Genomic DNA, 15,324 nt, shown 5'->3' with positions numbered 1-15,324 from the left:
TAATATAATATAATATAAAGAGTGGATAAGAGCGAAATGGGCGCTCGGTCAAAGCGCCCAAGACAGGATGTGGCCGACAAGTAGAAGTTCTTGGTGGTGTGCAAATGGATAAAAGGGGTGTGACCGAAGGATCTCTCTCTCTCTCTCTCTCTCTAATAATATCTACTCGATGACATGGACATGGTAGGTGTGCTCATGCATGAATAATACACATATGGGACATGATGGAAGAGTTGATGTGCTTCCATCTTCCACAACGCCGTCATTGCGCTAGTCGTCGTCGACGGAATAGGAAGCTTTGTCATTTATGTGGTTGTTGATGGATATTGTGCTCCATTCGTCATCAGTTCTCAGATCGGATTAGTGTTATCCACTTTGTTAACATAAATGAATATTTTAGTTGGGGATTAGGTCCAATTGTAATTAAGCAAATCAATATGCATTTCGATTGTAAATGTGCTCCTATTTCGATCCTATGCTTTGTAAGATGAGGTATTCAAGACAATGAAAGAGAATTGGATCGTAACCCTAATTTGATACTCAAAATTAGAAGATGTTGTATAGTAGAAGAGCAAGAGAATATTTTTCTTATTCTTCATTTTTATAGAAACAATAATCTTTTTAGAATTGTTGGAAAGAGATTTCTTTTGTCCCCCCTTCTTTGATGAGCAGAAGTCCATCCAAAGAGTTAGAGATAAATTATTTATTTTTATGTGTAAAATATTTTTTTTTAAGGATGCAAACGTAGAAATCGTGATGGAGATAAAAGTTAGAGAATATTTTTTTTATTATTTATTTTTATATAAATAATAATATTTTTATAATTATTGAAAAGAGTTTTTTTTTCTTTATAAATAATGTCTCTCTACCTGATCGTATTATGAACCCCATGACCACAATCTTCCATAATATCTCCAAACAAAAGAAGCCCACGATGAAGTCAATATAGAATCGTTCAGCGTCGCTGTCGTCCGCGTCAGCCGTGGGGCCTCGAGGAATCAAAGCACCGAAACGCATAACAATAATGTTCGTGTGCCATCGCCTGGAATATGACGTCCAGAAAACAGAAAAAAAGAGGGTAATCGTTTCTTGGAATATGCCATGCGTGAGTGATTGCTAGTGTGTGGCCCACAGCAAATGTTTTACCTTGTTTTCATGAAGAAAAACCGATGACATGTTTGATTTTTTTGTATATGTATGGTTCCATCGACTTGGATCACGTTTGGATAAGATATAAATGTATTCAAATTGGATCCACATCCTATTGAGATATCATATTATTGTAAATCCCAAATTCAAACACCCATATACACATAATATGATGTGATAATTTTTTTTTTTTAAATTGTAATGATCTTCTTCTTCGACCACCAAAAACCATGCAATTATAAGCGTTATTATATTTTGAGGTATATAAATAATATTTATCCATTATATTTAAATATATCTTATAAATATTAATGGATAAATTATTAACAAAAGCTCAAAATTATTAACTTTAAAAAATTCTCAAATAATCTTATTTTTTAAATTATCATCCTATTTTTATCGGACATCGCCTTTCAGCTTGTCGATTGCTCCCCTCCACTTTATTGATTATCATCTTCAAATAATTTTATGTCTTGAGCTAGCTTGGTTGATCGACCCCCTTCACGCATGTGACATCCATAGGTCTTACAATGATGAAAAAGGTACTCAAACCCACACCAGTGATACCCTTCGATCCAACCAGAGCGCAAGAAGGATGAGATAATTATTGACATAAAATAAATTTTTTTTTTTTAATTAGGGTGGTCTTAAATTTTCTTTCCGAGAATTCATCTAAAATTAAATAAAAAAATATTTTTTTCATATTATATTATCATAATTTACACTTGGGCTACCTTTCACTTGATTGGACATGATATGGTCCAAAAGAAGGATCCTACGAGGTCCGTCATTTTATACGGGTAAATAACTCGGGTAAATAAGTTATTGGACAGCTAGGGGACAAAACCAAGGCAAATAGGCCACAATAAAACGAGGAAGGAAAAGGAGAAATAATAATAATAATTGATTCAGCTCTTCGACGTGGTAAAGAAGCGACGACGTGCGAGGAATTCTGTTCTAGGGTTTCGGTAGGATTCGGGCGGGGTCGCAGATGAACGCCGGAGCTACTCCGGCATCAGTCGAGGGTTCGCGAGCCGCGCTTACAGGGTAGCTGAGGAGCAGGAGAAGCGGCCGTCGGAGATGCAGACCGAGGCGCCGGTGGGGGTTGTGTTGGATGGCGGTGGCCTGATGGCTCTTTCTTGTGGGCATGACGGCGGCGTAGGTGCCGTCGACGGTGGAGTTCGGAGGTATGCCACGCACGACCCGCGGCAGAATCACCAGCGGCGGCAGCATCGGCAGTTGCAACATCAGCCGCAGATCGGGACGGTTGCGCACCTTATTGCTGGAGGGGTCGCCGCGGCCGTCAGCAAGACGTGCACAGCCCCTCTTGCTCCTCTCACTATCCTCTTCCAGGTAACTCGCTGCAAGTATTCCTCATCTCTGGCGACTGAAAAGTCGAAACCTTTAGCTCTTGTCTATGTTATGTTCCGTGAATCTAGAAATATAGACGTGAGTTGATGTTACTTATGGATGTTCAGAAAAATTATTATAGCAAAATAATTTCCCTCTTTGTATATCAAATTGAGATTTTCACTAAAATACTAATTTGTTACCAAAATCAAATATTAACCAGAGTAGCATAAACAGTAGAACAATGAATCAATCACAAAGTGAGACACCGAATTTTTTATGTGAAAAACCCAATGCGAGAAAAATCACGAGACCGTAGTCCACTTTAAACTTCCACTATCACCAATAATGATAACAGGTTTACAATAAATCTTCTCCAGAATAATTAGAGGACTATAATAATATCAAAAACATAAATCTTGACTTAACAATAGTATATCATCATCACCATAGATGAATTTCATAAAAAGAAAATTTTATGTCGCACCAAATGAGTCAAGCAGAAAAGCATCTCAGAGAGGATAAATTGTAAATCGGTACTGTTAAAATTGTAGAGCTTGTTGTAAGGATTCTTCACATAAAATTTGGGTCAAAACCGATGAAGTTTAGCCATTTGATCGTTTAGCAAAAGCCGCAAAACCTTAACTTTCTCTATCCTCTTCTTTCTCTGTTCTTTTTTCTTCACTGCCACAGTTTCATCGTTTGCACGCCTCTTCCACCTGCGCACGTCTCTCTTTCTCTTTTTCTTTCTTTTCTTTTTCTTTTAATAAATCAAATTTGGGCTTAATGCCCAAATCAATCGGTCGAAGCCCACCTATAGGCTGGACCCAACAATTGAGTTGTCAACTCATGCAGTTGGAGTTGTCAGCTGATTTTTCTCTAATCTTAGTAAGGAACATTGGGCAACAGTGAAATGAATATTAAGATATCTAAGAGGTACTTCCAGGTTGTGTTATGTTTTGGAAGTTGTGAACCTGTGCTAGAGGGGTACTGATTCCAGATACAGACATGGCAGGTGATACTGATTCCAGGAACTTCACTTCGGGGTTCTTGATGACGTTTGCAGGGGAAGCAGTCTCTTGGTAGTTTAAGTTGTAGAATTATGTTTCTAACTACAGAAGCGGAATACATAGCAATTACTGAAGTCTGCAAGGAAGCTTTGTGGATGAAAATGTTTTTACAGGAATTGGGCTTGAAACAGAAAGGATATATTATTTACTGTGACAGTTAGAATGTCATTCACCTCTCCAAGAATTCAACATACCATTCTAGATCTAAGCATATTGACATAAAATATCACTGGATTCGTGATGTGCTTGAGATGAAAGAATTATATTGGAAAATGTGTATACCGATAAAAATAGATTAGACATGTTGACAAAGTCTTTGTCTAAGGAGAAGTTTGAAGCATGTAGGCGAAGAGCGGGCTTAGTACAACCCACTATGAACTGAATGGGAAGAATTGTTGGGTCCAGCCCGTAAGTGGGCTTGGACTGGTTGATTTGGGCATTGACCCCAAATCTGATTTATTAAAAAAAAAGAAAAAATGAAGAAAAAGGGAAATAGTGGCGTGCGCAACGTGAGAAGGGTGCGAACAGAGCCATGCGAAGGGGAAACTGTGGTGGCGTAAAAAAAGAACAAAGAGAGAAGAGGAGAGAGAAAATTAAGGTTTTGAGGCTTTTGCTAAATGATCAAGCGGCTAAACTTTATCGGTTTTAGTCTAAATTTTATGTGAAGAATCTTTGCAAAAAGCTCTATAATCTTAATGTTACCAATTTGCAGTTTATTCTCTCTGAGATGCTTTTCTGCTATACCTACTTGGTAAGATCTAAATCTTTCCTTTGCTGAAATCCATCTATTATGATGATGATATGTTATTGTTGAGCCAAGATTTGTGTTCTTGATGTTATTATAATTTTTTAATTATTTTGGAGAAGACTTATTGTAAACCTGTTATCATTATTGGTGATAGTGGAAGTTTAAAGTGGCTTACGATCCTGTGATTTTTTCCACATTGGGTTTTCCACGTAAAAAATTCGGTATCTCACTTTGTGATTGATTCATTGTTCTACTGTTTGTGCTACTCTAGTTAATATTTGCTTTTGGTAACAAGTTGGTATTTTAGTGAGGAACCCCATTTTGATACACAAAGAGGAAAAAAAATTATGCCGCTATAATAGCTTTTCCTAACAATGGAGGCTATAACTACTAGGGTGATCTTGTTACACCTAAAATTTTGGCAGAGGATAATGTGTGAGAGTTCGTCCGTACTATCACTAAGTTGCTGCTTCAATGATTTCACCTTTATCTTATTATAAATCATTTGGACGCTTATGACCACCTATTAATATCTAACCGATGCTTTAGGACAAATGGGGTTAGTAAACATGCAAATTCTGCACATGCAGAACAGGACAGTTATGGTAGATACCAGATTGGGAAAGAAATCTCCATCTTGGTTGGAATCAAAATTTTATTTTGCTTTTTTTTTTTTGTTGGACCAGAGAGTGGTATTACTTATATCAGCAAACTTGTGACATGAATTGGTTGTTTGTTCCAGACATGTAGTCATTGCATTTTTGTGTATACTGGTTATGTAAAACTTTTATGTTTGACAATATACAGCAATGTCCAGAAGATCTTAAATATGGAGAATTTGGTCAAAATATCACCAGACTTGAAGGTTGTATAAAGCTACTTACGAGGCTTAATACATAACTTGATGACCCAACTTTTAAGAACTCATCCGACTTACTGGATGTCATTTCCTACACAGTTTTTGAAGTTTTAAGTGTTTCAGTGGGTTTTAATTCGCTCCCTTGAAGTATTCTTTTATTTTGTCTCTAGTAGTATCACATGGCTTCTTTTAAAAATTTTTATAGCTACTTCCCTGTATTTTCCAAGTCAAAAGTACTTATCATTTTTAACATGCAAACTCATCCAGTTTTTCCTTAACTTTTATAAAAAAGAATCTCATTGTTGTTTCTTGTGGCATCCAAAATATAGGTGCAAGGAATGCACCTCTGATGTTACAATCTAAGGAAATCTAGCATATGACGTTAGGCTTCTCGTATTGTTTATGAAGAAGGTTTTAGTGCATTTTGGAAAGGAAATTTGGTGACAATTGCTCCTCGCTTACCTTATTCTTCCATAAGTTTCTATGCTTATGAACGGTACAAGAATGTAAGTATGAAAGTTTAGTAGCATGATATATCTTAAGTTTTACATTCACATCTGATCTTTCTCTCTCCCTCTCTCTCTCTCTCTATCTCTTTGTGCTTATCTAGGTATTGCAATTGATTCCTGGACTAGATAAGCATAGAGAATGTGTGGGTGCAGATGTCTGCCTGTGATTGTTTGGTGGAGGGTGGCTGGAATAACAGCTGCATACGTCACATATCCATTGGATCTTGTCGGACACGTCCTTCAGCTCAGGTAATTGTATCACTAGATTATATGATAGTAGGATTCCACTTTTAATCTCACATAGGTGGTGAAATTTCAATTCCAGGTGTTTTTTTTAAGATAAAAAACTTTTTATCATGTTGGCCTTCTGGAGTCCAAGAATTATTTATTTGAATTGCACTTTTAATTTATCTGAAGTACACTTTTTAATCTTTATGGTTTTAAATTGTCTTTTAGTATATGTTTTCCTGTCTGGTCATGCTACATTTCACTTTGCACCTACTTTTTTCTCTGTCTAATTATTTGTCACATTATACTTTTTGCCACTAGGTAAGCATAGTTATTTTTTCGTGTATACCATCTATCTTTTCATCCCTGTATCACAGAATTTTTGTATTTTTCATAATAATATCATTTGGAACAGTTTAAACTTTTATTTTGATGATTTACTGTTGGGGTTGAGGATGTCCAACCCATTAATTTTAAGGTTTGGAGTTGAGGATGCTGAACCCATTAGGTTTAGTAACCTTGGAATGTTAAGGTTTTTTGAGTTGAAACATACATCATTGTGTCTGTCTGTCAAGGCAAGTTGACTTTCTGCCTAAAAATGACGATGAGAATTGAAAGAGAGAAGTCACTTTTAGGTTTACATTGAATGATGCAAAGGCCAACCCCAAGTAGTTAAGACTTACAGCTTTGTTGTTGTTGTTATTGTTATTTATTGAATTAGGCAAAAATCAAAATAAGAAATTTCATCTTCATTCGCAATTAAGGATATGGGGGATAATTCTCCTCTTTTTCAAAATTTGCTTGAGCTTTGATATATCGCAACTCTAGTTTTATATTTAGTTTTGGTCAGTGGGTCTACTCAGTTACTGTAATAGCTGTTGTAACCGATAAGAGATTCTGCTCATTACATTGAGAGTTCTTCTGTAAATTGTAATGCTATGACTTGCAAATGATTTTTTGGAGTTGGGAGTTGCAGGATTTCAAGTATATAACAAATTTGTCTCTAGAAAACGTCCAGACAAATGCTATGTACTACAGGGGCATTTCACATGCTCTGTATGCCATCTGCAGGGGTGAGGGCATGAGAGGATTATACAAGGGACTTGGACCAACGTTGTTGGTAAAATTAATTGGTTGATTAATTTTGATTTTTGTAATACATTAGTCATGTTTTGGTTGCTATTGACCAGTATTGTGCTGCAGGTGTCGGACCTATTCTAGCAATCAGCTTTTCTGTTTATGAAACTTTGAGATCTCATTGGCAAATTTAGAGGTGATTGAGTTTCTGTGATATTAATAAGATGCAAACTTTAAATTATGTTGATAGTATCTTTCCATTTGATTGCTAGTATTAACATGATTTATTTTGGTATACTGTTCTTTTTTCTACCACCAGGCCATGTGATTCTCCTGTCTTGGTTAGTTTGTCTCGTGGAAGTCTTACTGGTATAGCATCGTCAACAGGTATACTGCCAACAAACGTATAATGCAGCATAGAGGCCACCTTGACATTAGAATAGTTCAAAAAGAAATAAGATAAATTTATTACTACAACCTGTCATGATTATGAATGGAAGATTAATTCATGTTGATGCAAAATGCCAGCGCCTAAGTGCATAGCTTTGAGGATTTCAAAGCAACTAATTATAGATCTATGTAGTCAATCTGGGCATATGATCATTTGAAACAAATACATGTTACGGCTGAATATTATTTCTTATTAACTGCCATTATCTTCATATGAGGATACATCAATAAGTTTATGCTTGTAGTTTATACGTCAATAACTTCATATTATTTCTTATGTTATGATTGTTGATTCGTAACATAAGAATGCATTCTTATTAGTTCTTGTGTTATTTTTGAAATATACTAGTAAGGCTGAGGTAAGTCTGAGAACAGGGTCTTGGTTCAACGATAAGGTTGCTCTTTTATAACCTATAAAATCATGGTTTGAGTTACAAAAACAACTTATCTATCTAGAGATATGTTGATTCTCCCCAAATGTCGCATTAGCGGGAGTCTCGTGCAGTGGGTATACCCTTTTCCTTTAGCTGTAAGGCTGAGGGTGCTTGTGGCACTTGTTTTTACTGGGATGAAGTTATGCAACTATTTTCTCATTTAATCATGGACTTGAAAAATTACCTTTGATTTTGCTATGGATTGACTTATATGTTACATAATGGTTTAACTCACATGGTGATGTGGTACAACTAATTTCTTGTCATTCTGTTGACCATGTCTCATCAATGTGTATGTGTCAAATATTATCAACTGAGTTTGATGTCAGAGTGACCAGATAAGTGATCTAGTGTGACCAAATAAAGCTATATAGTCTAGCAAATTATTTGGTGCAGCCAGATGACATGCCTGATCAATTTTTTAAGAAGTTGAGGTTTATTTTCTTCAGATTTCAGATTGTATTTGGTTATTCTGTATATTTTCTCTTTGTGGCAAACATTGAATCATTTATGTGCCTATAATTGATGAAGGAAAAATGGTTTAATTAAGATGACTAGTCAGATGTAATCAACAGTAAGAGATTTGGGTTGTGAAATTTGGAATGTGTTTATGCATGGTTTTCCTAGGCATAGGCATGATGGCTGAACTGTAGGCAGGAAAAAGATCTGTAGTAGACTGAAAGGCCTGCCACATGATTTAGGGCTTTTGTCAAAGGCAGCCAGGACAGTGCTGCTGTTAAAAACTGCAAGACTATATTGCTGTTCAAGAAGATAGCAATGGTAGTATTCAAATGCAACTAAATCAGATCCGGTAGTTATCTGATTGTGGCTAATGTTTTATAGCATAGTTAGCTGACATAGGAAAAACAAGTTTTATGTAGAAATAGATAGAGAGCAAGAGACAGAGAAACCGATGAGGATAAATTTAACCTTTGACTACAAGGGCTAACTTTTTTTTTTTGTAAAAATTAATTGACATCTGTTTTTTCAAGTCTGCAACTCTGCATAGAGATTCTAAACTTGAATGGTCTTTGTGAATTGGTAGCATGATAGTTGGGTCTCCTTTTATTATGTTGTTTATTATATGGATAGAGTTATGATAACGTATAGCAATTTTTTCTGTTCTATTGAAACATATTTTGTTTATTCCAATTAATTTATTTTTATTTTATCTTCCCTATCCTTCCTCTCTGGGTTACAAGTGTCCTCTAAATTCATTATATCTCCATCAATGAAAATATGAGGATAAGCTTTCTCAATTTCCTTCTCTAGCTCCCAGATAGTTTCATGAATAGAATGATGCTTTCAAATCATTTTAACTAAAGGAATGATCTTATTTCTTAGGATCTTTTCTTTCTTATCAATGATTTGAGTGGGCCTATAACCCACAGGTCCCAAAATCGAAACTTGGTTTTGACACCACTTTTGTCACACCCCCCAAATTTACACATTCAAGAGGCATGAACCTATCTTAAATCAAGAATATTATAGTTCATTCACAATCTAAAATCCAAAATCCAAACTAACTTTTAAGGACATTGAAATAGCATTTAAACATTATTCGCATCTATAAAACTTGTGCAATATAATCATATATCACATCACTTAAACATTTATTAAAACCCAAGTTTAACTCAAAAAAAAAAAAATCATCGACCACCACTTATAAATTCGCAAGCATAAGAATCTATATAACCGCAAAACCAACCATTTACCACAAGTTCATATCGTCGTAAACTAAACATAATATTCCAAAATTCCAAACGGGAGAGGCCTTTTAAAGCTTTTACATGATACATCAATTCAGATTCCTCGACAACATTTTATTATATACAAAATAGGCTTATACAACAATCACAATATATCAACCAACAAGACTTGCCCAAAATCTGAATAGCTTTCTATTGCCTCAGCCCAGTTCTAACATTTTACGAGTGACAAGCTAATCTGAAAAATTTATATAGCAACAGAGTGAGTTACAAAACTCAGCAAGCGATTAACATATCTATGGCGAGAGAGGATAGCTTCAAACAAACATCGTATCAAAATGCAAGACAGGGATACAAGAGTTCATAGATATCATCTCATTGGATATAGAATCGTAAATATCATTTCATCTAAAATATATTTGGTTCATAACAAGTGGAGTAAAAAGTAATTGGAGCATATCAATGACGTAAGAAGTATTTCGGAGCATATCAATGGCGCATGGAATATTTCGGAACATATCAATAGCGTATGAAATATTTCGGAGTATATCAACGGCGTATGAAATATTTCGGAGCATATCAATGGTGTTTAAAATATTTCGAAGTATATTAATGACATATGAAACATTTTGGAGCATATTAATATCATATGAAATATTTTGGAGCATATGAATGATATATAAAATATTTTGGAGTATATGCCATTGATATGCTCCGAAATATTTCGGAGCATATCGAAAGAACAAATAAGAAACATAAGCTCAAATGTCATATTTGATGTTGCATTCATTTTTATCCAAAGCGTATATAAAAACTCATAAGCAATGCTTTGGATATCATATCAAAAACACAAAGGGTGAAGTGGGATCATAACATAATATGGTCTATCCATTTCTAAATGACCACCAAACATAAGTCTCCAACGTTTGGGAGCTCCATCCACCTACGTCTGGATGAAGTTAAAGGGGGCCGATAGAGCATCGTAGGCTCTAAACATAACTCCCTTTCCTATTTTTGGAAAGAGGTTCACATTATCCCATAAACACCAGAGTACAAAAGGACATTGTGAGCAAAAAAATTGGCGCATATCGAAAGCATATGCGAAACAACGAAAACATATGTGTCTATATGAAACAATACGATGCAAACATAAACTTTCGCATAATGCATTTAGATATGAAAAGAATTAAAGACGAGTATGCAAGAGTTCAAGGCACTCACATAAGACTCAATTGAAGGAAGAATTCTAGATAAATTTAAATTCAAAGAGATGGAACGAGAATAGGCAAAATTGGTGAAAATTCTATTCTGGTAGAATCTGTAAGGCACATTGCATGAATTATTTGGACAATCAATTATGCTCCAAATTACTCAAGAAAGTTATCAATAAAAAACTATATCAGTCTATTTTTAGATGAATCCAAATTTGTAAAGTTTTGAGTTTCTAACAAGGAGTTATAAGTAATTTAGTATAAAAAGGTCAAAATTTATCATCCCTGTTTTGCAGAATCAGTAGGATCAATTGAAATAAATGTTTCAGTAGGCATATGTACTTCAAATTTTTCAAATCAGGTATGAAAAGAAAGATTTACGAGTTTAGTTTCCATTGAAGGAAGCTTTTCATTAATTGAAGTTTCAACAGAGAGTTACAAGCAATTTAGTAACTAAAGGTCAGAAATTACGGTATCTGTCAAGGTCTGCCGTACCGAAGTGTACCGCCTATACCGGGCGGTACGTACCGGTCCGACAGATTACTAGTACACGGACTGCCCGGTACAGCTACAGTGCTACAGTACTATACTGTAGCACTGCTACAGTATGAAAAAATAAAAAAATTATTCGGTACACCAGGGCATACCACTCGGTACGCCCTGATGTACCGCCCGGTACACCGGTACCGTACCGTATTGAGCTCGGGTCAAAACGTCGGTACGGGTACGGTACAACGAACCTTGGTATCTGTTTTATCAAATTCATAAGGCCGATTCAATTAGATGTTTGGGTAGACAAATCTACTCCAAATTCTTCAAGTAAGCTATCAAGAGAAAGGCTTACAAGTCTACATTCAGATAAAACAAGTTTTGTCCAAATTGAAAGTCGGTACAAAGAGTTATAGCTAAAACAAGGCAGAAAGGTCAGAATCTCGAAAAATTTTGGGTTTACAGTTTCATATCTAAATGAGATAGGTATAATGTGCAAGACCATAATCTCTCAAATTATCCATAATTAAGATGAAAGCAGAGATTAAAAATCACTGTAAGAAAGAGTTAGAACCAAGGTTCGTCGTACCGTACCGTACCGATGTTTCGACTCGGGCTTGGTACGGTACGGTATCGGTGTACCGAGCGGTACATCAGGGCACCTGGTGTACCGAACAATTTTATTTTATTTTTTCATACTGTAGTAGTGCTACAGTATAGTACTGTAGCACTATAGCAGTGCCGGTAACCTGTCGGATCGGTACGTACCGCCCAGTACGGGCGGTATGCTTCGGTATGACAGACCTTGGTTAGAACACTTGTATTTGAAAGATTGGATCCCAAATAAGAGAATTTTGAGCAAAAACCCTAAGCCCTAAATCCTTCTTCTCTTCCTTCTTCTCCTCTTCTCCCATTTTTTACTTTCTTCTCCATCAATTGCTACCTTCTCAGGTTCCTTAAGGATGAAGGGAAAGATAAGAGGCGATGAAAGATATTGTCTTTTTATGTTTTTTGTAAATCTTTATATCATTTATATTTACAAATAGGTCCTCAAATTTTACAAATAGATCCTCAGATTTATAAATAGGACCTTAAAATTTATAATTAGGTCCTTATAATCATTTCAAAACATTTTATAATTTTGTCCTCTAAATTTATTATATCTAGAGGAATGATTCTAAATCAATGAAAAGATGAGGATAAGCTTTTTTATTTCCTCCTCTAGCTCCCAGATAATTTCATCAATAGAATGATGCTTCCAAATCACGTTAACTAGAGGAATGATTCTATTTCTTGGGATATTTTTTTCTTAATGATCTGAGTGGGCTCAAATGACCTATTTGTAAAATCTAATGATCTATTTGTAAATATAAATGATATAAGGAGTGAATTGCAAAAAGCACAAAAACAAAAATATCTTCCATCGCCTTTTATCTCTACCTTCATTCTTAAGGAACCTGAGAAGACAACAATCGGTGGAGAAGAGAGGAAAAGGAAGGGAAGAAGGGGAAGTGATTTGGGCATAGGGTTTTGGAGCAATTTCTTTCATTTGGGATCTAATCTTTCAAAGACAAGTGTTTTAACCCTTTCCTATAACAATTCTAATCTCTGCTTTGACCTTGATTATGAGAAATTTGAAGAGTTCTAGCCTTTGCATCTGATATCCCTCTCGTTTAGATGTAAAGTTTTGAATATAAAATTTTCGAGATTTATGACCTATCTTCCTTGATCTTGCTATAACTCTTTGTACCGAATACTGATTTGAGCAAAACTTGCTTTATTTGAAAATAGACTCGTAGATCTTTCATTCTATACCTTGATTGAAAGATTCAGAGTTCAAATGACTGCCCAAACTTTTGTTTTAATTGACACTACTGATTCTGCAAAATAGGGACAGTAATTTTTGACATTTCGATACTAAACTGTTTATAACTTTTTGTTGGAAATAGGGAGATATAAGGAGTGAATTGCAAAAAGCACAAAAACAAAAATATCTTCCATCGCCTTTTATCTCTATCTTCATTCTTAAGGAACGAAGACATCAATCGGTGGAGAAGAGAGGAAAAGAAAGGGAAGAAGGGGAAGTGATTTGGGCATAGGGTTTTGGAGCAATTTCTTTTAGTTGGGATCTAATCTTTCAAAGACAAGTGTTTTAACCCTTTCCTATAACAATTCTAATCTCTGCTTTGACCTTGATTATGAGAAATTTGAAGAGTTTTAGCCTTTGCATCTGATATCCCTCTCCTTTAGATGTAAAGTTTTGAATATAAAATTTTCGAGATTTATGATCTATCTTCCTTGATCTTGCTATAACTCTTTGTAACGAATACTGATTGAGCAAAACTTGCTTTATTTGAAAATAGACTCGTAGATCTTTCATTCTATACCTTGATTGAAAGATTCAGAGTTCAAATGACTGCCCAAACTTTTGTTTTATTTGACCCTACTGATTCTGCAAAATAGGGACAATAATTTTTGACATTTTGATACTAAACTGTTTATAACTTCTTGTTGGAAACTTTGATTTGTGCAAAACATGCTTCGTTGGAAACTAGACTCACAGATCTATCTTTCAGTGCTTTGATTGAAAGTTTTGGAGCACAAACGCCTAACCAAACTTCTATTTGAATTGATCCTATGGATTCCATGGTTTCATGATTTTTTATTGTTGAAGATTCTTTGCATCGTAACTCTAATGTTTATTATATTTACTTGTAACTTAAACTTGGTACATTTCCTTGCTGGTCATAAATGTCTTCTTTGGTCAGATCAGTAAGAATCCGTTTTGCTTACATATGCAATATGATTTTACAGTGACATTCACCATTGCATCTCATGAGACAAAGAATGCATTCGGAAGGGGCAACTGGAAGGGTTTGTGTATATAATTCTGGCCTCTTGGGAACATTCAAGCACATAATTAGGACCGAAGGATATGGAGGCTCGTATCGTGGTATTCTCCCTGAGTACTTCAGAGTTGTTCCCAGCGCGGGCATTGTTTTCATGACCAACGAGACACATCAGTTTTTCAAGGCATATCAACAGAAAATTAATGCTCTGAGCTCAATTAGTATTGAACTTACACATTCGCCCTCGACACATTGGTGAGTTTCTATGAGATGGAATAGTTTGCAGTTCTCAGGAGTTGCATGGTGGTGAGTTCTGCTGTTTCTTTCAAGAAATTTTGTTTTCTTTGTATAGATTAAAGACCTCAAGTGCATGTAGTAAGAAGAAATGCAACTGACTGCAATGTTTTCTATCATCGGCCATCGTTTTGATACCAACAAGAATCTGTTTTAATCATTAGAGAGGAATTACCGGTCGATTCTTTTGTTCCTCCTCGTTGTTGAGTGTATAAAGTAGGTAAAAAGGAGTGAGAGAAAAATTTCCAGTATATGTAGGATTTTTGCCATTAATGTCAATATTCTGATAAACAGTGTCATTATTTGTATTTAGATAACTTGTAAATCTTTAATTGCTTTGTTTAAATTTTTTTTTTCTCAAGCTAACATAGACTGTGACTGGATAATTTTGTTTTACAGCATGACTTTTGATGTTAAATCATCTGATGATTTGAGATATATCTATTATACGTCGTAGTCAACAAAAATTACATTGTGATATATTTATTAGTGATCATTAGAAGTGACTGAGTGCTAAGTGGATGCCTTTTACTATCGTTGTTTTGAGGCACCTCCTCGAAAGTTTGGAGGTTCGAGGAGGACTCGTGCGATGTGACGAGGTTGCCTTATTCGAGTGATGGGAGAGAGAAGTCAATATGATAGAGCCGCGGATGCAACAGAAGAATGAGAATACCCCCCTGAATGCCGTCGACTTTTAGGTAGTCCAGCGTACATAAGATCGAAACCGGTCGAACCAGTTGGACGCGTGCGCTGGGTGATGTGATGAGATGAGAAGGAGTTGGGAGTTCCATCGGTCGTTTCTTGATCCGATCTGATGTGGGAGAGATGATGATGGCGTCTTGGCGACGACGACGACGACGGCAGTCCGATGATGCCGCAAAGGAAAAGGATTGGAGCC

General features: G+C 35.6%; 1 protein-coding gene across 8 annotated transcripts; it reads left to right on the top strand.

Annotated features, from left to right (window-relative positions):
• The first annotated feature begins 2,064 nt into the window (after positions 1-2,064).
• On the top strand, positions 2,065-14,545 carry LOC108951345 (uncharacterized). 8 transcript variants are annotated; one of them, XR_010491655.1, is made up of 7 exons: positions 2,065-2,502; positions 5,506-5,682; positions 5,839-5,934; positions 6,985-7,033; positions 7,117-7,186; positions 7,310-7,377; positions 14,098-14,545. XR_010491655.1 is itself a non-coding variant. In XM_065127857.1 (7 exons), exons 1-4 carry the CDS (start codon positions 2,230-2,232, stop codon positions 7,132-7,134), a joined length of 531 nt encoding a protein of 176 aa, XP_064983929.1. In that variant the 5' UTR covers positions 2,065-2,229; the 3' UTR covers positions 7,135-7,186; positions 7,310-7,377; positions 14,098-14,387; positions 14,485-14,545. The 8 variants fall into 8 exon arrangements, 3 of the variants coding, with proteins under 3 accessions (XP_064983929.1, XP_064983928.1, XP_064983930.1); XR_010491652.1 differs by having other exon boundaries at positions 6,890-7,033; XR_010491653.1 differs by having other exon boundaries at positions 5,787-5,934.
• Positions 14,546-15,324: the final 779 nt, after the last annotated feature.

The sequence above is a fragment of the Musa acuminata genome, chromosome BXJ2-10, assembly GCF_036884655.1.
Source record: "Musa acuminata AAA Group cultivar baxijiao chromosome BXJ2-10, Cavendish_Baxijiao_AAA, whole genome shotgun sequence".
NCBI lineage: Eukaryota > Viridiplantae > Streptophyta > Magnoliopsida > Zingiberales > Musaceae > Musa > Musa acuminata.
This window is presented reverse-complemented; position numbering and strand designations above follow the sequence as displayed.